This window comes from Fopius arisanus, unplaced genomic scaffold (genome assembly GCF_000806365.1).
Source record: "Fopius arisanus strain USDA-PBARC FA_bdor unplaced genomic scaffold, ASM80636v1 scaffold00094, whole genome shotgun sequence".
NCBI classification, from domain to species: domain Eukaryota; kingdom Metazoa; phylum Arthropoda; class Insecta; order Hymenoptera; family Braconidae; genus Fopius; species Fopius arisanus.
The window spans coordinates 122,708-145,610 of NW_011887833.1; the positions used below are offsets into that span (position 1 = coordinate 122,708).

The following is a 22,903-nucleotide window of genomic DNA, read 5'->3' on the forward strand; positions in this document are numbered from 1 at the left end:
TATTTGGAAGTTTGGTCATTCCTTGATATCGGATGAATATTCATCAATGTGAATAACCTGACGAAATGCAGAGTAATTACCACCTGGCGACATTGTTATTAATATTTTATTTTCTCAATGCAATTTCCGAATGTGTACCTCAGAATGAAATTCCACGAAAAATTTCGCAAGTGCTCATAAATTGACAGGGGCTTCTTTTTAATTACCCATCCAGGGTACTGGCAATTAAATCTCCCAGATAACTTTCTCACTCCATAACAATTCCATGTTTTATAATCTATTTTATTATGATCATTGCGGTCGAGATGAAAGTCCTGAGATGCAAGTCCAATTGAAGAAGCATGCAGAGATTTTTCTTCCGCAAATGGTCAATAATAGCATTCTCCACTGAAGTAAAAGTTCTAAGAAAAATTCTCAAAATCCTCAAAGAACTCCATTTACGAAATTATGAAAAATATATTAAATATATATACTTATGTCATATGATCAGAGTCATTGGATTGGGGGAGTGACTGGTGACCTCGACGACTGGTTCAAGGATGCCGGTGTCATTGCGGATGGGTGTACAGTGCAGATCCATTGAATAGGCCGGTGCATTGATGGTCGATGGTTTAATGATAAAATAGCCAAGTGAGAGGTGGGAAAGTGACAGGAGGAAAGGTAAGAGGCAATACTGGCCAACTCATCCCTACCCCATGGGTGCGACCGGTAGACCGCCAACGAGAGAAGACACCAGAGATGAGTCTTGAGTCTTGTGTCTTACTGCAACCACTACTCTATTGTCATTTCACCGGCTCCAACCCTGTCAAAAGAAATCTCTTCTAAACCTATTATTGTTTCCCTCTCTTTTTTAATTTAATGAACACCTCGCTCAACTTCAATGATAATAACTGATAAAATAAAAAAGTTGGAAAAAGTTGCTGATCGGTTGAATTGATTTGTTGAGTGAAAGGGGTTGACAATGAAAATATATTTTTTCGTGTGTAAGTTTAATTGGTCTGCAAGTTTGAGTGACACTCGGATAATTTAATGGGGACTATTTTATGGTGACTTCAGGTGTTCTTCTGAGTGTTGACACCATCACTGGGCTCGATCCAGCCTTGGATGGAGATCCAAGACGATCTTTTCCCATCAGAAGAGCCATAGATGGATCGCGCGGAAGGTAATAACGCTTCTCGCATTTTCTGACGATTCCTCATTTTATGGGAATTCATTGTTGTAGAAAATATTATGTACCTGACGAGGAGGATACCTTCGAAACGCATGGAGCTAGTGGTCAATACGATCCTTATAGAGACACGACAGGTAAATTTTTACCTGCCAGCTATAATTTAATTAGCCATGAAGAAATCCGGAGTTCAGGTCATTGGGTCATTAGAACACAATTGTTTGAGGATTTTTCTTGTATTTTTTGGTATTTGTTGTTTAAAAAAAAAATCCTAATAATTATCAAGTGTTTTTCTCTTTTATGATAGCATCATGTAATAGCTAATAAATTCTTTAGATTTTTCAGACATCAGGGCAAATGTTCCGGGAGAACCTGGAGTTGATTACCCCTCGTATGTAACGATTCCACAGACAAGTTTCCAGTGTCAGAATCAATACAGAGGTGAATAAATTCCCCTCTTTTTCCATATTTATGAAACAGCAAGTTTTTATTCGTCGATTATTTCGAGAGTGATTATAAATACTTTGAACTTTTCTTGTATATATTCATGAGTAATTAAACTTCATTAGTCTCTCCGCTGCATGGAGAAAAAAAAACCAACAACTTCTCAAATATTAATTTTGCTGACAAATTTTTCGCGTTCAAGACAAATTTTCATTTTAATTTATATCTGATTTAATGTGAAAAAATAAAAAAATAAAAGTGAGATTAAAGGGAGATAGTGGGTGGTTTACTCTAGTCTGTCACCTTTAGCATCGATGTCAAGGATAAATTGGTGGATAAAAATGCACAGCATTTCTGAAATATCCTCGAGGGACATTAAGTTTGTATTCCGTGCTGCTTCTAGCATTTTATTGAGTTTCGTAATAGGTCATCGAGCCAGAAAGTGCCGCTTCAATTCCGCCAGAGTCATCCCTCCCACCCGAGACCCGTAAATAAAAACAAATATCATAAATTCATGATGCTTACGCAGTGACACGGAATTTCCTGGCTTTAAATTATTTGAAAATTGGATTGAAGCAACTGCAACATTCAATTAGCGACATTACACAACAATTAGTCAACGTGTAAATTTGAACATTAATCATTAGGATGGTCGTGAGATGAGGAAACTTTTAATAGACGTTTCAAAATTGGAGAAATCTATTTTCATTTTGTTTGTGGATTAGTATAATTATTGTTTTAATCTTTGATAAAATGCCGAAACCATTCTCCATAAAATGCATGAATTTCTCGTTTATCCCCTAGGATATTATGCAGATGAAGATGCTGGCTGTCAATTATTCCACGTGTGCGACGGTAATTTTCTCGTCTCCTCCTTCCTCTGCCCCATCGGTTCAACATTCAGCCAGAAGTTATTGACCTGCGACTGGTGGAACAAAGTGGACTGCTCATCAACTCGAAACTACCACATTGTAAACCGAGACAGTTTACTCAGTGAAGTGGACGATGACGAGATACTGCGAAAGGCGTACGAGATGACGAGCCTCCAGACCGCAGCAAAGGGTGTTTCCATCGACTCAAGGACAAGAAACTCGATCCTGCAATCGGCCCGCTTCATCAACGACCTACAAACGACAGGAAATCGCTACAGGGACTACACAGATGATTCCCCAGAGCCTCAATCCAAATACAGCTCTAGATACAACTCCGGAGATTATCCCCAATCGCTGGGATATGATCCAATGACCTCTGCAAATCAGCATAATCCAAATATCAAAGTCCACACAATCGGTCAAGACCACAAAAACGACGGAAATCACGAAACTCGAGACTTCAGGCCCTCGTACGCCCCTACTGTTCCAACAGTCACTACAACTACCAGAAGATTTTATTCCCCAACAGTTCCAACAACATCTGCAAGACCCATGTCCCGACCTCGTCATGACCTGGAGTTCGAGAGTTCCGATCATCTATACTCAGCCAGAGGTAAGATGCCAGAACCCGCAATATTTCCAGTGACAGGACCAACAATTGACACCACAACTTCAGTGGTCGTTGAGGTTCCACCAACTCTGACTGAAACATCCAAATCGAGAATCGAGAAATCACAACCAGAAACAGTGACAGAAGTTACGATGGACAAGGCAGATGTCGTAACTCAGTTCTCAGCCATTGAATTTCAATCCGTATACTCAGGTGAAAATTACACATTCCAGATCGACATCGACGACCAGCACAATCCACCCAAACAGGCTGGACCAATTGGTACCCCAGCCTCTAATATAATTCCACCATTTTTTTATTACTCCAATGTCGACCAACATGACGCGCTCCAGGAAACTCCAGGAAACTCTACATCGGCCAGTCCATTCATCATAAACGTGCCAGCTACAGATGTCATCCCCCCACTTTCCAATGAATTCATCAACGAAACCAGGAAAAATCATGTGGACAATCGGCTGTTGATTTCATCGGAAGCCCTGCAAAGCACTCCTAGTGCTGAGGAAAAATTGCCTGATCCATTTATTTCCCCGCCTTCAAAGCTCTTCCTCCCGCCGATTGACCATTTCCATGCACTCAATTCTACGGATGTGATTCACAATGATGTTGGAGATGGATTGATCATTGATTCCAATGAGCAAAATAGTGGAGGAAAACCTCGGGATTCAACTGGGGGTGAGAGTTCACCGTACCAAGTGTCGCTCTCGGTGAAAGGTCAGGACGAACTCAATCCTCGTGCATTGATCAAGAATTTCCTCGCCCACCATGAATCCTCCGGTGATATTCGAGACATTGAAATTTCGCAATCCCAAAGAGCAGAACCTTTGAGTCTTTTGAATAATTCAAGTGATGATTCGAGCGCCGCAGGTGATGCTTCGAGGGCACAAATTATTAATTACGCGGTACTGAATAAATTGCAGGAGATTCGTTCCCTGGTTCCCTCAGCCACAGATCTGGAAAATGCAGATCATCTTCCAAGGCCGTTCTCTTTGGAAAATCGACGAGCCACTGAAAAAAGTCCTTCTGGAGGACCTGGGGGCAGTGAGAGAACGGGTGAAATGACTGAGAGTCATTCGCATGAAGTTGAGTTGAGGAAAAAAGGAGATACTCCATTGGAGTTTGATGTTCCTCCAGCTACTGGAATCGTGGAATTTGGAGATGAGAAGCTGGAGGACTTGGAGGAACAAGTGAGTGGAGAGAAAGAGCAAAAATTTGAAAAAGAGGATAACGGCGATACTGAATTCATACCTTCCATAGGATTCTCGCTCAATACAGCCGAGGAACGTAAAGAATATACCGAGGCTGTCATTCGTGGACTTTTCACTGACCTTTCCATTCCTAATGTAAATAGAAGTACTGAAAATTCCGAGAGTTAATGATTGATAATTGATGATTTTATAAGAATCATGATCGAAGACATTTAAGATTATGTATTAATATTTTTCTTTGGTTTAATAAAAGAATAGTTCTCCTGTAGACTAAAAACTTGGTATTTATTATTTTTCCGTAACCCCCATTTTTTTTTCATTCTATAAATGTTAAAAATTTTTTTCTCAACTCTTCTCTACATTTTATCGATGTTATTCTCCATGACAACGCCATGGCAACGTTAAGCGCTAATGCGGAATCCTTAATTGGACTTGACCATTTTCTAAACCTGGGAAGAACCAAATAGAAATGTTGTTTAAGTGCGAGTAATTCCGAATAATTTAATCTTGAATTTAAATAGGAGAATGGACAAAGATACGGAACTTAGTAGCAGTTCGGATAATGATGGAGAGCATCAGGAAGGACTCGTGGAAACACCAGGGAGTTCTACATTGGCATTGTCTCCCTCCCAGACGATGGACTACCGGTGAAACTCGTTTTATGATCCTGTAATTTTTTCATTTGAATTGCTAATGGAGAATTTTTCACTTCAGAATTCTATGGATTAGGAGTAAAGTAATGATATTCCTTGGTCTTAATGACGAGCACAAGATTTTATTCGATAATTTAATTAATGTAAGTGGGCACTTGAAATTGAGTATTTCTGAGAAAATAATTTATGTTGTACCCATTGCAGGAGAATAATCGATATTTTGAAGACAAATTGTACAACTTTCTAATTCTCGATCTGTACGACACAACGGATTTGGAAAAGAAGTTGATATTATTTTACAAGACGTACAGGAATGAAGTGGTGCAGGAAGAGATTTCAGTGTGGGAAGAAAGTGAGTAATTCCCCCCCTCCAATAGTTATGGCGCTGAAAATATTTTTAAATTTGACTTTAAACTCGAGCTGTACAGGTGGCAAAATAACCGCAGTGGGATCGTTCTCGGCTAAGGGCCGACCTCAACGATTAACTAAAAGTGCTCCTGGTAAAAGTGAAATGGAAATTATTTGCATGTTACTTCCTTATGGCCATTTGCTTTGCGGAAAATATCTCCATATTTATCCATTTATATTCTAATCTGTTGAATGATTTATGATTTTACTGGACTAATATTTTATGCACATATAATCCAGGGCGCATTCAAATTGTTTGAGGCATGTAGTAATTCGATGACGAAACGCTACAATTTTTTTCTGGCTTGCTAAATTTTTTTATGATTGGTAAATGATTTTGAAAATCAGTATTAATATCTCGCGCTTAGGAAAAGTTGAGAAATTCGAGGATGAAAAGAAAAAGGAGAGAAAACCGAAGAAATTGAAAAAAGAAAAGAAGGAGGAGAAAATGGATCTGAGCGATATCGAAACGGGATCAATATACACCGGGGTTTCAACCCATGTACCCTCTGGTACTGAAGAAGAAGGTGGAGAAGACGGAGAAAGTGTGTCGCAAAATGAAGCAGATGTGAGACTATCCCAAACATTACACAAATCCAAAGAACAGACAAAGAGCATGGGAACTCGTACGTTTTTCATTCATTGGAATAATCTAAATTCTTTCGATGAGTCCATTAGAATTGAGTAATCATTCAAAGATGAATACAATTTTCTAGTGGGTGGAGTGCCTTTTGTTCCCCCCCCTGGCGAGGAGGACAAATACATCCTGACGAAGGTGGGAATAATTATAATTTCAGCATGTGTCAAATAACAATTGAAAATTATTGGCAGAAAGTGGTGGACAAAGTCGTCCAGATACCGGTGATTCACATGCTGTGCGGTGAAATAGATCCCCATAATAAAGAGCTGCAGGGTGTAACTCTTTTTTATTTCGTGAGGACCAAGGACAAGGGAATCCCAGCTTTTGATACATGGCAAGCGTGTCATGAACAGATCACTGAATACATGATTGTTGGATCCCTGCGCGCACCATTTTTGCAAGCTATGAATAATCTTTTGGTTCATGTATGTGAGAGACTGATATTTTTTTTTTAACAATAACTCTTTGGCTTGCACAATTCTAATGAAAAAAATTCCTAATGGGGTATTTGCTGTGATAAAAATATGTGTGATTTCCCATCACATAAAATTGTAATTTTTCATTGAAAGGTTTTCAAACCACTCATCGAGAGGCAGTATCGAGGTCCAGCTGCTGCGCAACGATTAATTAGCGGTACACACGCTAGTACAAAAAGTGATAGTATTGGAAAAGCTCAAACGACACTTACCAGCGCCATGGAGTCCCAGGTGCCGATTACATTTCGCAATTTCTTCCTCACATTTCATTTTCAGATAATAATTGCAATTCTTGTATGCCATTACTATTTTACTTCACTTTATTTGATCCTTCAGGCTTCTGCCCTCATTCGACCTTCCCATTACCAGCGCATGTCTGTCGCAGTGGGAAAAATTGAAAATATGCAAAAATTGCCGCCATTTGATGGGAGGGATCAGACAACCGTTCAAACACCTTCGGACTTAGGAAAAGGTTCCACTTTACTGAAATCAAAATAGTGGAAATGGAATATTTATTGGGTGATATCAATAGAATAATTGAATTTTTATGATAGTTGGAAAGAAAGTAGCTGGAACCAAAGGATCAACGCTAGGATCAGTGACTTCTCAAAGTGAAAAAGTCGTGAAAGAAAAAATTGAAGAACCGGAAATGGAGCAGACGAAGAAAGAAATGCTTGAGCAGTTGGAGAAATTGACAAAAGTCGTTCAATGGACGTTGCAACATGTGGAAGGTGATGTTTTGCTGAACGTTCCAAAATTATCGGATATTATTGGCTCTGAAACGATGGATTTTTCGTCACTCGAGGCGAAGACCATCAATGACTTGGAGGAAGTCGTTATGTCATGGGGGAATCACATACAGAAGTCCTTGAAGAATTTTTCGGCGAATGCTCCTGATAAGAAGGGACCTACCGCCGAATACGAGTACTGGCTTCAACAACAGAATGAAATGTCATTACTTGTCGAGCAATTATCCACTCCAGCTGTTAAGAATATTATTACCATATTGAATAATGTGGGATCGTCCATTCCCTCCGTCTTCAATTACTCGGAGATCGAATTATTCCAATATTACAATCAAGCGAGAGATAATACTAAATTTCTGAGCACCGTTTTGAGACACTTCAAGGTAGAAAATTAAAAAACATATTTAAATCTCTCATATCTCTCACAGCCACCCACTTTTTTCCCCTCCCCCTCCTTTTTTCAGTTGATGAGTGAGACTGACAATTTCAAGACAATTGCAGAGTCCATTCCCTCGCTGATGGAGGCATTGAAAATGATCTGGATTCTTTCGAAATATTACAGTTCTGAAGAAAAAATGATATTACTCCTCGATAGAATTTCATGGCAGCTGTGCCAAAATACTTCGAAAAATTTATCCGTCAAGGAAATTTTCAAGTTCGTTAAATAATTTTATTTCATCACTCAATTATGCAATATGCAATTTTACTGTTGCAATAAATTCTTGACTCGTGTGATCGGACAGGAAACCACTTGGTGAAATCCTAGAAAAAACCTTAGACGCGCATTTAATGATGAAGAGTTGGAAAGCATCGTATTTAAAAACCCGTCAGGATATTGAATACTCGGGTAAGGGAACTCGTTGGGAATTCGATCAGCAGCGACTCTTCAAAGAAACCGAATACATTGGTAAAGTGTGTGCAGACTTAAATAAAATAGCCAGTGTTCTTCAAGATTTTTATAATATATTTGGTGCGGAGCTAAAATCAACGATAAATGAGCCCGCCCAAATTGATACAATCATCAAACGAGTGGACGAGCTCATCGATCCAGTTAAAAATGCTGATTTTAATATTTTTCTCGAATTCAATAAAGAGAATTGGGATGCGACAATGGACTGGTTCTTTCTCGAAGTTTCCTATCTCGAGAATGACGCCAAGTTTTTCATCGACGAATGTTTTACAGAATTAATTAGTGCGGAACAGGCACTCGAGGTCTTATTAAAGTTCAAGAACATGAAGACAAGAGATGCAATTCAGAAACAACTGCACACGAAATTCGATATTATTATGCAGCAATTTTGTAAGGAAATTAATGAAGTCGAGGAGATATTCAATCAAGGAAAAAGAGATCCACCTCTACTACGAAATCACCCTCCAATCGCTGGAGCGATATTCTGGGAGAGGCAGCTATTTCACAGACTCCGCAAGCCGATTTTGATTTTTCAGAATGTCGACGAGATAAAGGAGAGTCATTTAAAAAATATGACGTTTGCTCGGTACTTGGAGATGGCAAGGAAGATGAAAGAATACGAAGAGATAAAATTTAATTCGTGGGTGGACAGAGCACATACGGTCGTTGTTCAGACAATGAAGAAAAATGTGCTGAAGATGATTCCACTATCCGATGAAAAAAGTAAGGGAGAATGAAATACTTTATTGCAAGAATTATGACATGTTTCGTTTCTTGTAGTGTTGGAAGGAGAAATTGTCGGTAAGATTCTCTCGAAAAAAGAGAAAATTATCAAGGAATCTAAAAACTCGTCCGCATCTGTCTCGAAAAGCGTCGAATCATTTTCGAAAACAAAATCAGAAGGAAAACCTATGCGTCAAAGTCGAATCCCACGGATGTCCACGACCGTATCTCCTCCTAATAAACCTCATAACGTAACCAAGGTCACCTGGATGGAGATGATGGATGACAAAATAATGATTGAAAATCAATTGCGATTCGAAGTGAATTTCGATTGGGAGGTTTTTAAAATAATTCACGAGGTGGAATTGCTCGAGTATCTTGGATATGTTTTACCAGAACCTGTGAAAGATGTGGGGATTCAAAAGGATAGACTGCGGGGAGATATCGAAAGTGCGCAGGGAATGGTTGACGAGTACAACGCAATTATTAATGAATTGGATAATGCCGATGTAAGTGTTGAATCAATCGTTTTCAGAGTGTAAAATTAAATGATTTTCCCTCAGGTTAAATTACTCAAAAATACTATTCAACAAATCGAAAAACGCATTCAACCAGGAGTGACACGTCTCAATTGGTACAGCTTAGGAATTTCTGACTATGCGGCAGAAGCGAAAAAACTTCTGAAGAATTTAAAATCAATCGTTGGTCAAGTGAACCAAATGAAACTGAATCTCGATCGTCAAATTCAAAACGAGATCAGTTGTTACAACTTATTCACTACCACAAAAGATCCCAATGATCTGGATTACGAATTAAACACCTGCAAGCTTTATTTCACAGATATTGAATCGAAAAGAACTGAATTAATCGCCACCATGTTGAGAGTGTACGACTCGATCAGCCCTATGCTGATTAAATTGGAGAGTCTCGTTGAGGGAACATCAACAGGAAAAAGCACTGCTATGCTATTATTTTACGAGAGATACGAACAGAAAATTTTCACTGCATTAATCACGTGCTTCGTGAGAAATTTGGAAGTTCTGAATAATTTACTGTCTGGGGACAGAGTTATCTTTCAAGTGGATGCTATATTACAAGCGTCTGACGTAGTTCTGTGTCCTTCACCTAGTGAAATTTATTCGATAATTCTTCACGATGTTAAGGATTTGCTCGAGAGGTGCAAAATTTTTCCTAGGTGGATGCTGAGGACTTGTCATCAGTGCAATCCGGTTAAAGATGAAAACACCGAGGAAACTACGGTTTTTAGTTTTTTCGAGGATGTCATGAGTATTCAGGTAGTTTTTTTTTCAAGGTGTGTCAAATGTAAGAATGATCTTGTTAAATGTTGGCATATTTTTCAGCTAATCAATGACAGGATCACAGCTGTTCAAGAGACAAGCCACACATTGGCGTTGGACTGCTGGAGATACCTCCAGAGATGGAAAAAATATGGAAATCTGTGGAGGGTCGATAAAATTCAAATTTGCGAGAAATTTGCATCGACAAATCCCACCCTTCTACAATATGACGAGAAGTTTACGTTCTATGGGTCGGTAATTGAAGAAATTAACGACATGCTGTTGTACTCAGACGTTTCAAGCATTCGAATCAATTTATCTCCTCTCTTGAAGACCATTAAGGATCACGCACAAGAGTGGAAACAACATCTGGGAAATTATCTCCTATTCGATACTCAACAATCGATGAATGACTTGCAGAGCAAAATAAAAAACTTTAGAACTGATATCGAACTTGTTGTTAGTGGATTGGAGAAATTTAAAATTGTTATGCAAGCCATTGCGAATGTTAAAAAAATGGCGGTACAGGCGGAGGTTCAATACAATGAGTATCAGGAGACATTTAGGACTCTGAAGGTATATGAGATTCAGTATCCGGCTGAGGATGAAGTCCAGGCCTACAAAATCCAACAGGACTGGGAGTCCTTGTATCTTGGAGGTTTATACAGATCGACAACATTGGAGAGTACCAAGGATCAATTTTGCCAGATGACGCAGGATCAGATTGAGGATTTCAGAGGAGAATGCATCAAGTTTGCTGAGCATTTTGATGCGACAGGGCCTGGAAGTGTTGGAGACAATCTTGATATTGGCGCGAAGAAAATGCCGGTAACTCAATCAGCTCGAGCTCTTATCTATTTTTCTTTTTATCTATTTCACTTTCCTCTTTTCACTCAGGAATTTGGAAAACTTATCAATGAATTTGAGGTGAAGCGCCTCGACCTGGTGAACGCTGAAATTCTTTTCGATCTAGATCCCGCAGACTATTCTCCCTTTATCAGAGTTAAAGAGGACTACGAGGGTATGGAGCTGATTTTCGACTTGTACAAGACCCAGAAGAGTGCCCGCGATATCTGGTCTAAGACTCTCTGGGCCAATTTAAATCCTCAGCAGCTCATTGACGGAATGGAACAGTACATCAAAGAATTCCGCAGGCTTCCCAAGCCCGTGAAAAATTTGAGTGTTGGCCAGGCTCTTGAGGCGGGCATGAAAGCCTTTAGAAATTCCGTTCCACTTTTTGTTGAACTTAAAAATGAAGCGATGCGTGAGAGGCATTGGCAAGAACTGATGGATAAGACTGGACAATATTTTGATATGGCACCTGAAAGGTGCGAGGACACATAATTCACATATCAGTGATCGTTCGAAAATTTAATCATGTTTTTTTTTTACAAACACCAGCTAATCTTATCAACATACTTTTATTTCTCCGCGTCCTGAAGATTTTATTTTTTTTTATCAATTATCTCGGTGGTTCATTAAAATATTTCATTTTTAAAAAATAAATAATTGACGACTGCCGGCTTTTGAGGGTTGACTGCATCATAATTAGACCAGTGGGTGCATTCAACTCTTTCGATAACCATTTCGTACCCCATTAGCTAATTAATAGGATTTTTACAGATTTTTTTAAAGACTGTATTGTTATACTAACCCAAATTATCGATTAATGCAAACATTGAGGAATAATTATGGAACGGTGAGACATTTCATTCCTCTCATCCTCTTTGAAAAATTTATATAGAAATGAAATGTTGAGTTGTACTATTTTTCACTTTCCATGTGTATTTGTCATTGTTTTATTCACCAGGTTTACACTGGAGAACATGTTCGCCATGGATTTGGCAAAATTCCAGGACATTGCAAATGTAATCGTAACGAATGCAGTGAAGGAACTGGCGATAGAAAGAGGAGTCAAAGACATTTCCGACTCCTGGAACACAATGGAATTCACCGTCATAAAACACTTCAAAGGTCTTTCATTTGTATTTTTATTTTGGCGGCATTTTATTTTTATTCATTTTTTTTTCTCAATGAATTGGAAGGATCCGAAGACCGAGGATTCATTCTGGGCCCTGTGGACGAGCTAAACCAAGTCCTAGAAGATAATACAATGAACTTACAAAGCATGGCCGCATCTCAGTTCGTCGGGCCATTCCTCGTAACTGTGCAGAAGTGGGAAAAATCATTGCAGACGATATCCGAAGTTGTAGAGGCGTGGATGGAATTGCAAAGACGATGGTTATATCTCGAGGGTATTTTCGTGGGGGGAGATATCCGAAGTCAGCTTCCGGGTGAGGCAAAAAAATTCGATGAGATCGATAACGCCTTCAAAAAGCACATGCTGGACACGGCAAAACGACTGAACGTCTACGAATGTTGCACAATTCAGGGAAGACGAGATGCATTCCTGAGTTTAATTGATGGTCTCGAGAGGTGTCAGAAATCATTGACAGAATACCTGAATAGCAAACGAATGATCTTTCCTCGATTTAATTTCTTGAGTGATGAAGAACTCTTGGGAATCTTGGGAAGCACGGATCCGGAAGCTATTCAAGAGCACATTGGAAAGATGTTTGATAATTTAGATAAACTCAGACTGGAGAAGGAATCCTTGAGTGATGATGACGAGAGGACTGTGGCAACAGCTCTCATCTCGTGTGAAAATGAGATAATGGAGTTCAGAGATAAGGTGTTGGCTGAGGGGAAAATCGAAGAGTGGATGGTGCACGCTCTGGAGGAAATGAGGAGATCCAATAGATATCTTACGAAAAAAGCCGTATACAATTATGGAACAGAGAATAGATCCAGAACCAAATGGATCCTGGATTTCCAGGGGATGATGATCCTTGTGGCTAATCAGATTTGGTGGACGGCAGAGGTGGAGAATGTATTCAAGAAAATAAAAGATGGCTCTAAACGAGCAATGAAAGAGTATCTTCAGCAATTGAATAATCAACTAGATGAGGTTGTGACTATGATGGGTGGAGACAACCTGACGAACAATGATCGTAAAAAATTGGATACTGTATTGACAGTTGACGTTCACATTCGGGATATTATCGATGGATTCGTTAGAGACAGCATCATGAATGCCATGGAGTTCCAGTGGGAAAGTCAGCTTAAGTTTTACTGGGTTCATGATATGGATAATGTGTGGGTTAATCAGTGCACTGGCCAATTTCAATATGGATATGAATACATGGGATTGAATGGCAGACTTGTCATTACCCCATTGACGGACAGAATTTATCTGACGATTACTCAAGCACTTTCTATGCATTTGGGTGGTGCACCTGCAGGTAAGGATAATTTTATCGGGAAATTATCCCTGGGGGAAAAAAAAAGGAATTGATTATGTTGAATTTGTATTTGAATTTTAAAGGCCCCGCGGGAACTGGAAAAACGGAGACAACAAAAGATTTGGCGAAAGCCTTGGGATTATTGTGCATTGTAACAAATTGCGGTGAAGGAATGGATTATGTAGCCATTGGAAAGACTTTAGGAGGATTAGCACAATGTGGAGCTTGGGGATGTTTTGACGAATTCAATCGCATTGATGTATCAGTCCTCTCCGTTATCTCGACGCAGTTGCAAACAATTCGATCTGCTTTGCAAGCTAAATCTGGCCGATTCATGGTGATTAATCAATTCCATTGCCATTCTTTATAATTAAAAAAAAGATTAATTATTGAGTCACGTTATTTTTATTTCTGTTCAAGTTTGAAGGTCAAGATATCGTGCTGGACAGAAAAGTGGGAATTTTTATAACAATGAATCCAGGATATGCCGGGCGAACTGAACTCCCTGAATCTGTAAAAGCATTATTCAGACCTGTTGTGTGTATAGTACCTGACAACGAGTTAATCTGTCAAATAAAATTATTCAGCGCTGGATTTTTGACAGCTAAAGTCCTAGCGAAGAAAATGACGGTGCTCTATACCCTCGCTAAAGAACAATTGAGCAAACAAACACACTATGACTTCGGTCTTCGAGCTCTCAAGTCGGTGTTGAATATGGCGGGCCAACTCAAAAGAACATCAGCCGATCTTCCGGAGGATGTCGTTCTCATGCGCGCATTGAGAGACATGAACCTTCCGAAATTTGTCTTCGATGATGTTCCACTCTTTCTTGGTCTCATTATGGACTTATTCCCAGGCCTGGATTGTCCAAGAGTCGGTTATCCCGACTTTAACGCAGCTGTCGAGAAGATTCTCCACGAGAGCGGATGTATCGTGCTCCCGCAGCAAGTTGATAAAGTTGTGCAGCTTTATGAAGTCATGATGACTAGACACTCAACGATGGTTGTGGGACCGACGGGCGGGGGGAAGACAGTGATTATAGAAAGCCTCTGCAAAGCTCAAACTTTACTGGCAAAACCCACAAAGCTACACATACTCAATCCAAAAGTGAGTGCAAATATTTTTTTTTTTAGTTTGTGAAATTCATTGCCTTTCAAATGATCTATTTCTCCAGGCTTGTACGGTGATCGAACTCTACGGAATTCTCGATCCCCAAACGAGAGATTGGACGGACGGTCTTCTCAGCAGTATTTTCCGAGAGATCAATAAACCGCTTGACTCTTCAAAAGATGAGAGAAGATATATCCTGTTCGATGGGGATGTCGATGCCCTTTGGATCGAGAACATGAATTCCGTAATGGATGATAATAAGATCCTCACCCTTGCTAACCAAGAGAGAATTAAACTCCAGAATTACTGCAGTCTTCTCTTTGAAGTTGGTGACCTGCAGTACGCATCCCCTGCAACAGTATCCCGGGCTGGAATGGTCTACGTCGACCCGAAAAACCTCGGTTATCAGCCTTACCTAGACAGATGGATAAACAGCAGAGACGAATCTGAACAATCACTTTTCCGAGAATTAACAGAAAAATACATCGACGGTGCAATTAAATTAATTTTTCATGCAATGTTTGGCCTCCAGCCAGTCACTCCCTTGAAGATCATCATTCCCCAAACAGCTTTAAATATGATCTCTCAACTCTGCTACATAATCAACGGCCTGTTTCCCCTGGAGACACCCGAGGAAATTACCCCGAGGTCCGGAGAAATGTCACTCGACGAAGACGAGGACGGCATCAACGAGCAAATGACTGATCATAAGGAACTTGTGGAAGCGATTTTCATTCAGTCCTGCTACTGCTCCGTAGGTGCAACCCTCATAGCAGAATCCAGACCCCAATTTGACGAGTTCATGAAGAAGACAGCCGGACTGATGATGATAGAAGACACCCCGGACAAATTAGCATCCGTTCGATACATTCCCATTACATACTCAACCCTCTACGATTACGTACTGGATGTCACTGAGAGGGTCTGGAGACCCTGGAAGGAATTAATTCCTCGATATATCCATGACAGAACCAAAAATTTTAGCGAAATTCTCATCCCTACCATCGACACTTTGAGAACTACCTGGTTCATTAAATTAATGAATCACTTGAAGAGACCAGTGTTACTGGTCGGTGAGACAGGCACCTCGAAGACAGCTGTTATTCATGAATTCTTGAGAAGTCTGGACTCTGAGATATTTCACAAGCTTTTTATAAATTTCTCTTCCAGGACGACTTCACTAGACGTACAGCGTAACATTGAATCCGTTCTAGAAAAAAGAACAAAGGATGTGTATGGGCCGTCACCTGGGAAGCAACTGGCAGTCTTTATAGACGACATGAACATGCCTCTGGTTGACACCTACGGCACCCAACAACCAATCGCTCTTCTCAAACTTCTCTTTGAAAGGGGTGGACTTTACGACAGGGGTAAAGATCTCAATTGGAAAAATATCAAGGATATCCGTTACCTAGCAGCAATGGGAAAAACCGGTGGTGGTAGAAACGAAGTCGATCCGAGATTCATCTCCATGTTTACAGTGTACAACGTCACTCTGCCCAGCGAAGAAACCCTCAACTACATTTATTCTAGTATTCTCAGTGGTCATCTCGAGATTTTTCCTGAGCAAGTCCAAGAAATAGCCGTGACTCTAGTCGAACTGACTCATGATTTATACAAGATTGTGACGACAGAGTTGCCTCCAACCCCATCAAAGTTCCATTACATCTTTAATATGCGAGATCTATCAAGGATCTCGGCAGGATTACTCCAGAGTACTCCCCAATATTTTCCCACTGTTCAGCAATTCGCAAGACTCTGGAGGAATGAGTTCACACGAGTGATTTGTGATCGATTGATCAATGACGAGGATCAGGCATTGGTGCGTGGTCATTTGGAGGTGAAAATCAAGGCTACCGAGGTCTGGGAAGATGAAGAGGAAATCATAGATTACATTTTGCGTGACCCTCTACTGTTCGGAGACTTCCGGAATGCATGCAGCGAGGAAGACCCTCGTTTCTACGAAGACGTCCTCGACTATGAAGCCGTCTACAGTCTCTTCATGGAGATTCTCGAGGAATACAACGAGAAGAATCCCAGAATAAATATTGTTCTGTTCAACGATGCTCTAGAACATCTAGTTCGTGTTCATCGGACGTTAAGAATGCATCGAGGGCACATTCTCGTTGTGGGAATTGGCGGAAGTGGGAAGCAATCGGTGATAAGACTAGCTGCATTTGCGGCCAACTGTGAGATCTTCGAAATTTCTTTAGGAAGGAATTACAATGATCACAGCTTCAGGGAGGATGTGAAAAGGCTCTACAATATTGTTGGTGTCGATGATAAAAAAATGGTCTTCTTGTTCACAGCTGCCCAAGTAATCGACGAGAGTTTTCTGGAGACTATCAATAATATGCTGATGACTGGTGTAGTACCAGCACTGTTTTCTGATGACGAAAAAGACTCTATCATCAATAGCTGTAGAGATCGAGCGAAGAACGCCGGCTTCGGTATCACAAAGGAAAATGTTTGGAATTACTTTGAAAAAACCTGCATCTCCCATTTGAGAATAGCCTTGTCAATGAGTCCAGCAGGAGATATTCTCCGGTGCAGATGTCGAAGCTATCCTGGTCTTGTCAGCAGTACGACTGTCGATTGGTTGTTTCCCTGGCCACAGCAAGCGCTTCACGCCGTGGCAACAGTCGTTCTGCGAGATAACCCTCATGTTCCTGAAAAACATCGGAAAAATATCATTCAGCATATCGTTCAGGTTCACGAGTCTGTTGGCAAATACACAGCGGAATTTTTGACCAAACTCAGAAGAAAAAATTATGTCACTCCAAAGCACTTCTTAGACTTCATCAATACATATTTGAACCTTTTGGCCGAGAAGAAAACCTACATAGTTTCACAATGCGAAAGGCTCTCTGGTGGTATAAAGAAGATAGCCGAGGCATCGGAAACCCTCGGCGAACTGAATGAAATTCTGGCTATTCAAAGAATTAAGGTATCGAGACAAACAAAGAACTGTGAAAAATTGCTTAGATCAATTGGTGAGAGCACAGACATTGCTATGGAGAAGAAAAAATTGAGCACCGAAAAGAGCGAAGAAATCGAGAGTCGAAAGAAAACAATAGCCAAGGAATCTGCAGAGGCTAAAGCTGTTTTAGCTGCGGCTCAGCCAGCCTTAGATGCAGCCAAGACAGCTCTCAATGAGTTAGAAAAGAGTGACATTACTGAAATTCGATCATTCGCGACTCCACCGGAGCCGGTACAGGTAGTTGGTGAGTGTATTGCAGTTATCAGAGGTGCAAAAGAGATATCTTGGAAAACTGCCAAAGGACTCATGAGTGATCCCAGCTTTTTGAGGACTCTGCAAGAGATGGACGTGACTGAAATAACTCTCAAACAGCAGCAGGCGGTTAGAACGCAACTGAAAAAATCAGATAAACTCGATCAGATGGAGTCTATCAGCAAGGCCGGCTTCGGCCTCTATAAATTTGTTCTTGCTGTTCTCGAATATTGTACAGTATATCGGGAAGTCAAACCCAAAATGGAAAAAGTACAGACGCTGGAGATTGAAGCGGAACGAGCTAAGAAGGCCCTAGAGAAAGAATTGAAAGAACTCCAAAAAATAGAAAAACAATTGAACGAATTGAATGCCAAATATGAAATAGCTTTAGCTGACAGGCTAGCTCTTCAGGGAGAAACAGATATTCTTGAACGACGTCTGCTAGCTGCGGATAAACTTATCGGAGGTTTATCATCAGAAAATGTTCGCTGGAAGGAAGAACTGGAGAACCTCCAGGCGGAACTTGAGTTAATAATAGGGAATAGTCTTCTGTCTGCAGGCTTTCTCTCCTACGCAGGACCATTCAGCTATGAATTCAGAAATCAAATGGTTTACGATGACTGGCAGAGGAGCATTCTTGAGAAGAGCATTCCTCTTTCTCAATCGTATCGGATAGAAAATCAATTGACCAACGACGTGGAAATCAGTGGATGGAATTCTGAAGGTTTACCGCCGGATGAGCTCTCTGTACAAAATGGAATTCTCACATGTAGAGCTTTGAGAAGTTCCTTATGCATTGATCCTCAACAGCAAGCGATCAATTGGTTGAAAAAAAGGGAGCAGAAAAGGAATCTTAAAATCTTGACATTCAATGATGTAGATTTCGTGAAACAAGTAGAGATGGCTATCAAGTTCGGATTCCCCGTTATTTTTCAAGACGTTGATTACATCGATCCAATTCTGGATAATGTCCTCATGAAGAATATTCAGATTGTTGGGGGAAGAACATTTGTTCTTCTCGGAGACAAAGAAGTCGATTATGATCCCAAATTTTGTTTGTACCTCATAACGAAACAATCGAATCCAGTTTTCAATCCGGCAATTTATTCTAAAGCAACTGTAATCAACTATATGGTTACTCTGACCGGATTAGAAGATCAATTACTATCCGTTGTGGTGAGAACTGAGAGACCGGATATTGAAGAACAGCGGGAGTTACTTATTGCTGAAACTAGTGAAAACAAGAGTCTTTTGCGTCAGTTGGAAGACAGTCTACTCAGAGAGATTTCTACAAATCAGGGAAACATGTTGGACAATATTGATCTCATTGAGACCCTAGAAAACACCAAATCAAGCGCGACTGAGGTCACGGAAAAGATTACACTAGCTGAAGTGACAGCTGAGGAAGTCAACAAATTGCGAGATGGTTATCGTGCTGCAGCAAAAAGAGGCGCTATTCTCTTCTTCGTCCTTGCGGACATGGCTATCGTTAATTCCATGTATCAATACTCACTCACAAGCTATTTGGAAATATTCACGTACTCCTTGAAGAAGGCTCTGCCGAATCATATTCTGGCGCATCGCCTGAGGAATATTATCAGCACTTTAACGAAGAATGTCTATGATTACGGGTGTACCGGTATTTTTGAGAAGCACAAGCTGCTCTTCTCCTTCCAAATCTGCATCAGGATTGAGCAGAACGTGGGTAACATCACTCAAGCTGAGTTGAACTTCTTCATAAAGGGGAGTGTAGCTTTAGAGAAGACTCAGAGACCGAATCCCGCAAAATGGCTGCAACCAACAAACTGGCAAGATATCGTTAAACTCTCTGGAGACTTTCCTGATCAATTCACTGAACTGTGCGATGATTTGAGAAGTGACATCGATGATTGGAGAGAGTGGTACGAGTCGGACAATCCAGAAGCCGAGGATTTTCCATCAGGATACACTGTGAAACTCAATCCCTTCCAGAAGCTGATGGTGCTTCGGTGCTTTAGAGTGGACAGAGTCTACTGTGGTCTCGTCAATTACATCAGTGAAATCATGGGAGAAGAGTACATTGCCCCTCCAAATATAAGCTTCGACATGATCTACGATCAAAGCACCTGCACGATGCCCGTTGTATTTATTCTGAGCGCTGGCTCTGATCCTAGCTCCGAATTGATGAAATTAGCAGAAAGATATGGATGGGGTGGTGGAAGGTTCCAGTATCTGTCACTCGGACAGGGACAAGAAAAGGCAGCGGTTCAACTTCTGGAGAATGCCACGGCTCGAGGACAATGGCTAATGCTGCAGAACTGTCACCTTCTTCTGAGCTTCACTCGAGAGTTGGAAAAGAGATTGGAGATAATTGGCAAGCCTCATCCGGATTTCCGTCTTTGGATTACAACAGATCCAACTCCCAACTTCCCCATTGGAATTCTACAGCAGTCGCTTAAAATTGTCACTGAACCTCCCAATGGACTCAAGTTGAATCTCAGAAATACGTATTTCAGAATGCGGGGACAGACACTTGAAGGATGTGAGCACCCAATCTTCAAGGATCTCGTCTATGTTCTTGCGTTTTTCCATGGCGTAGTGCAAGAGAGGAGGAAATACGATAATATCGGTTGGAATATCAGTTACGATTTCAATGAGTCAGATTTTAATGTATGCACCTCGATATTGGACACTTACTTGACGAAATCGTGGACGAGGAAAGAGGAGAGGATCCCTTGGAATAGTCTAAAGTATCTGATTGGTGAGGTAATGTACGGAGGGAGGATAATTGACAGCTACGATAGGAGGATCGCCAGTACATATATGAACGAGTACTTGGGGGATTTTCTCTTCGATGAATTTCAACCGTTCCACTTTTATCAGGATGACGACGTAGATTATGTGATCCCCCCGTCTGGAAATCGAGAATCGTACATCGAATTTATTGAAGATTTACCTCTTGTCAACTCACCAGAAGTTTTTGGTCTTCATCCCAACGCGGAAATCGGCTATTTCACGAAAGCTACGAAAGATATGTGGGCCAATCTTATTGAGTTGCAACCGCAGACAGCAGTTGGTTCTACAGGGATCAGCAGAGACGAGTTCATTGATAATCTCGCCAAGGATATTCTCGCGAAAAATCCAGGAGATTACGATTTGATCAAAGTGAAACGGAATTTTGGACTGGGGGTAACACCCACGGCTATTGTACTCTTCCAAGAGCTCGAGAGGTTCAATAAATTGCTCGGCAAAATAAGAACGACTTTGTCTAATCTCAGAAAGGTATAATTTCCAGGGATTCCTCACTTTTATTTTATTTTTTTCTTTCAAAACACTTGGGAATATTTTTGCAGGCAATCGCGGGGGAGATAGGAATGGATTCGATTCTGGAGAGTGTTGGAAATGCACTTTTCAATGGAACTTTGCCTTTCGAATGGGCGAAGTTGGCACCATCAACCATGAAAAATTTGGGCGGATGGATGGATCATTTTGAACGACGAATTATTCAGTACACTAACTGGGTCTGTGTCACGATATATCGATTTCCTTTCGCTTTTCGTCCATATTTTAATTTTTATATTGTTTCAGGCTGGATGCAACGAACCCCTAGTTATCTGGCTGTCAGGTCTCCACATCCCCCAGACTTATCTAGCGGCTCTGGTGCAAATGGCGTGTAGAAGAAATAATTGGCCTTTGGATAAATCTGTCACTTACACAGAAGTCTCGAAATTTTCGGCCACTGACGAAGTTGAAGAAAGACCTGATCAGGTATCCCGATTACGTTTTATGAGATTGTAAGAATTATAATAAGAATAATGGATTGTTTATCATTTCGATATAGGGTTGTTACGTTGAAGGACTACATTTGGAGGGCGCAAGGTGGGACAAAAATGACCATTGCCTCCGCAAATCACACCCTAAAATTCTTCTCGAGGAATTACCTATTCTAACGATCCTCCCTATCGAAGCCCATCGTCTCACCCTGCAAAATACTGTTAAAACACCCGTTTACGTGACTTCACGTCGTCGTAATGCCATGGGAGAGGGTCTTATGTTTGAAGCTGACCTCAGGACGACAGAGCATGATTCTTTATGGATTTTGCAGGGTGTTTGTTTAATATTAAATACAGATTAATTTATAATTAAAATTAATAATGCACGGGAATCAGTGTTACGAGTTTCGAAATATTCCGACTCATTAATTAATGAAATAGGTTACAAAAAAAAATCGTACACTTATGGATTTTATTTTTTTTTATGTAAAAAAACAATTCCAATAATTTATTTGTGCGTATATATAAGACATAATAAACAATGCTAAATTTTTGAACATGTTGCTCAAAGAGGATTGATTAAAATGAATTTTATTTTCTGCGCTATGAATGCTTTTTATTTTTTATTTGTTTAACTGAAAATTAACCGACTGTAGAATGGGCGGAAGGGGGAAATCACAGCTTGTGGAATTTCGATTGAAAAAATTATTCAATATGTTGAAGATATACCACTAATGAAATTATATTTTTACAATAAGCGCGTTGTCCTAGCGGTAACGGTAACAAAATAATTATAATTTTTCGTTTTTATTAATGGCTAATTAATGGAAATATCGTTTAAAAACTAAATATTTGAAAATCGAGAAGATATCCAGTGAAATTGAAAAATTAGCAATTTTTTAAAACGATACTTTTGCAATATATATACTCCTAATGAAATTATTATATTGTAATAGTTCGTTATCCTAGTGGTAACGTGCTCGGCTAGCACGCCGACGGCCCGGGTTCGATCCCGCCGTCATTCAATTTTTTTTTTTAAATAAATCCAATTTTATCTTTTTTAAATAGTTAATCAATTGAAATATTATTTAAAAACTGAATAACTCCTCGATTTTCATGTTCCCCTGATAGTTTTTCGAAAATTTGGAATTTTTCACTTTCAGTGAAAATTTCAGTGAATAACTCCTCGATTGTCATGTTCCCCTGATACTTTTTCAAAAATTTCGAATGTTTCACTGTCAGTGAAAATTTCAGTGAATAGCTCCTCGATTGTCATGTTCTCCTGATACTTTTCCAGAAATTTCGAATGTTTCACATTCAGTGAAAAATTTCG

General features: G+C 40.1%; 3 protein-coding genes across 3 annotated transcripts in view; 2 read left to right on the forward strand and 1 right to left on the reverse strand.

Annotated features, from left to right (window-relative positions):
* Positions 1 to 711: 711 nt before the first annotated feature.
* On the forward strand, positions 712 to 4,556 carry LOC105270753 (uncharacterized). Its single transcript, XM_011311893.1, has 5 exons — positions 712 to 983; positions 1,057 to 1,162; positions 1,223 to 1,305; positions 1,505 to 1,609; positions 2,417 to 4,556. The coding sequence occupies exons 1-5, from the start codon at positions 962 to 964 to the stop codon at positions 4,486 to 4,488; spliced, it is 2,388 nt and encodes a 795-aa protein (XP_011310195.1). The 5' UTR covers positions 712 to 961; the 3' UTR covers positions 4,489 to 4,556.
* LOC105270749 (peroxisomal leader peptide-processing protease) overlaps positions 722 to 22,903 on the reverse strand; it is a 38,810-nt gene continuing 16,628 nt past the window's right edge. Inside the window, exon 8 of the mRNA XM_011311887.1 lies at positions 722 to 802. The gene's annotated coding sequence lies outside the window, so the exon portion shown is untranslated. The remainder of the gene's footprint in view (positions 803 to 22,903) is intronic.
* Positions 4,846 to 22,018, forward strand: Dhc98D (Dynein heavy chain at 89D). The gene is made up of 22 exons (XM_011311948.1): positions 4,846 to 4,967; positions 5,035 to 5,116; positions 5,178 to 5,325; positions 6,098 to 6,156; positions 6,213 to 6,446; positions 6,591 to 6,728; positions 6,834 to 6,969; positions 7,052 to 7,626; positions 7,708 to 7,898; positions 7,987 to 8,876; positions 8,934 to 9,385; positions 9,440 to 10,171; positions 10,238 to 11,002; positions 11,072 to 11,502; positions 11,985 to 12,148; positions 12,220 to 13,476; positions 13,560 to 13,813; positions 13,897 to 14,583; positions 14,651 to 21,079; positions 21,151 to 21,318; positions 21,386 to 21,565; positions 21,639 to 22,018. The coding sequence occupies exons 1-22, from the start codon at positions 4,846 to 4,848 to the stop codon at positions 21,930 to 21,932; spliced, it is 14,388 nt and encodes a 4,795-aa protein (XP_011310250.1). The 3' UTR covers positions 21,933 to 22,018.

What these genes read in the sequence shown, in the direction of transcription:
- LOC105270753 (XM_011311893.1), top strand. Translation starts at nt 962, where the DNA reads ATGAAAATATATTTTTTCGTGT. An exon ending in TCCTTATAGAGACACGACAG is followed by an intron (nt 1,306 to 1,504) that starts GTAAATTTTTAC and finishes TAAATTCTTTAG; the next exon opens with ATTTTTCAGACATCAGGGCA. An exon ending in GTGTCAGAATCAATACAGAG is followed by an intron (nt 1,610 to 2,416) that starts GTGAATAAATTC and finishes TTTATCCCCTAG; the next exon opens with GATATTATGCAGATGAAGAT.
- Dhc98D (XM_011311948.1), top strand. Translation starts at nt 4,846, where the DNA reads ATGGACAAAGATACGGAACTTAGTAGCAGTTCGGATAATGATGGAGAG. An exon ending in TATTCGATAATTTAATTAAT is followed by an intron (nt 5,117 to 5,177) that starts GTAAGTGGGCAC and finishes TACCCATTGCAG; the next exon opens with GAGAATAATCGATATTTTGA. An exon ending in TACACATACTCAATCCAAAA is followed by an intron (nt 14,584 to 14,650) that starts GTGAGTGCAAAT and finishes CTATTTCTCCAG; the next exon opens with GCTTGTACGGTGATCGAACT.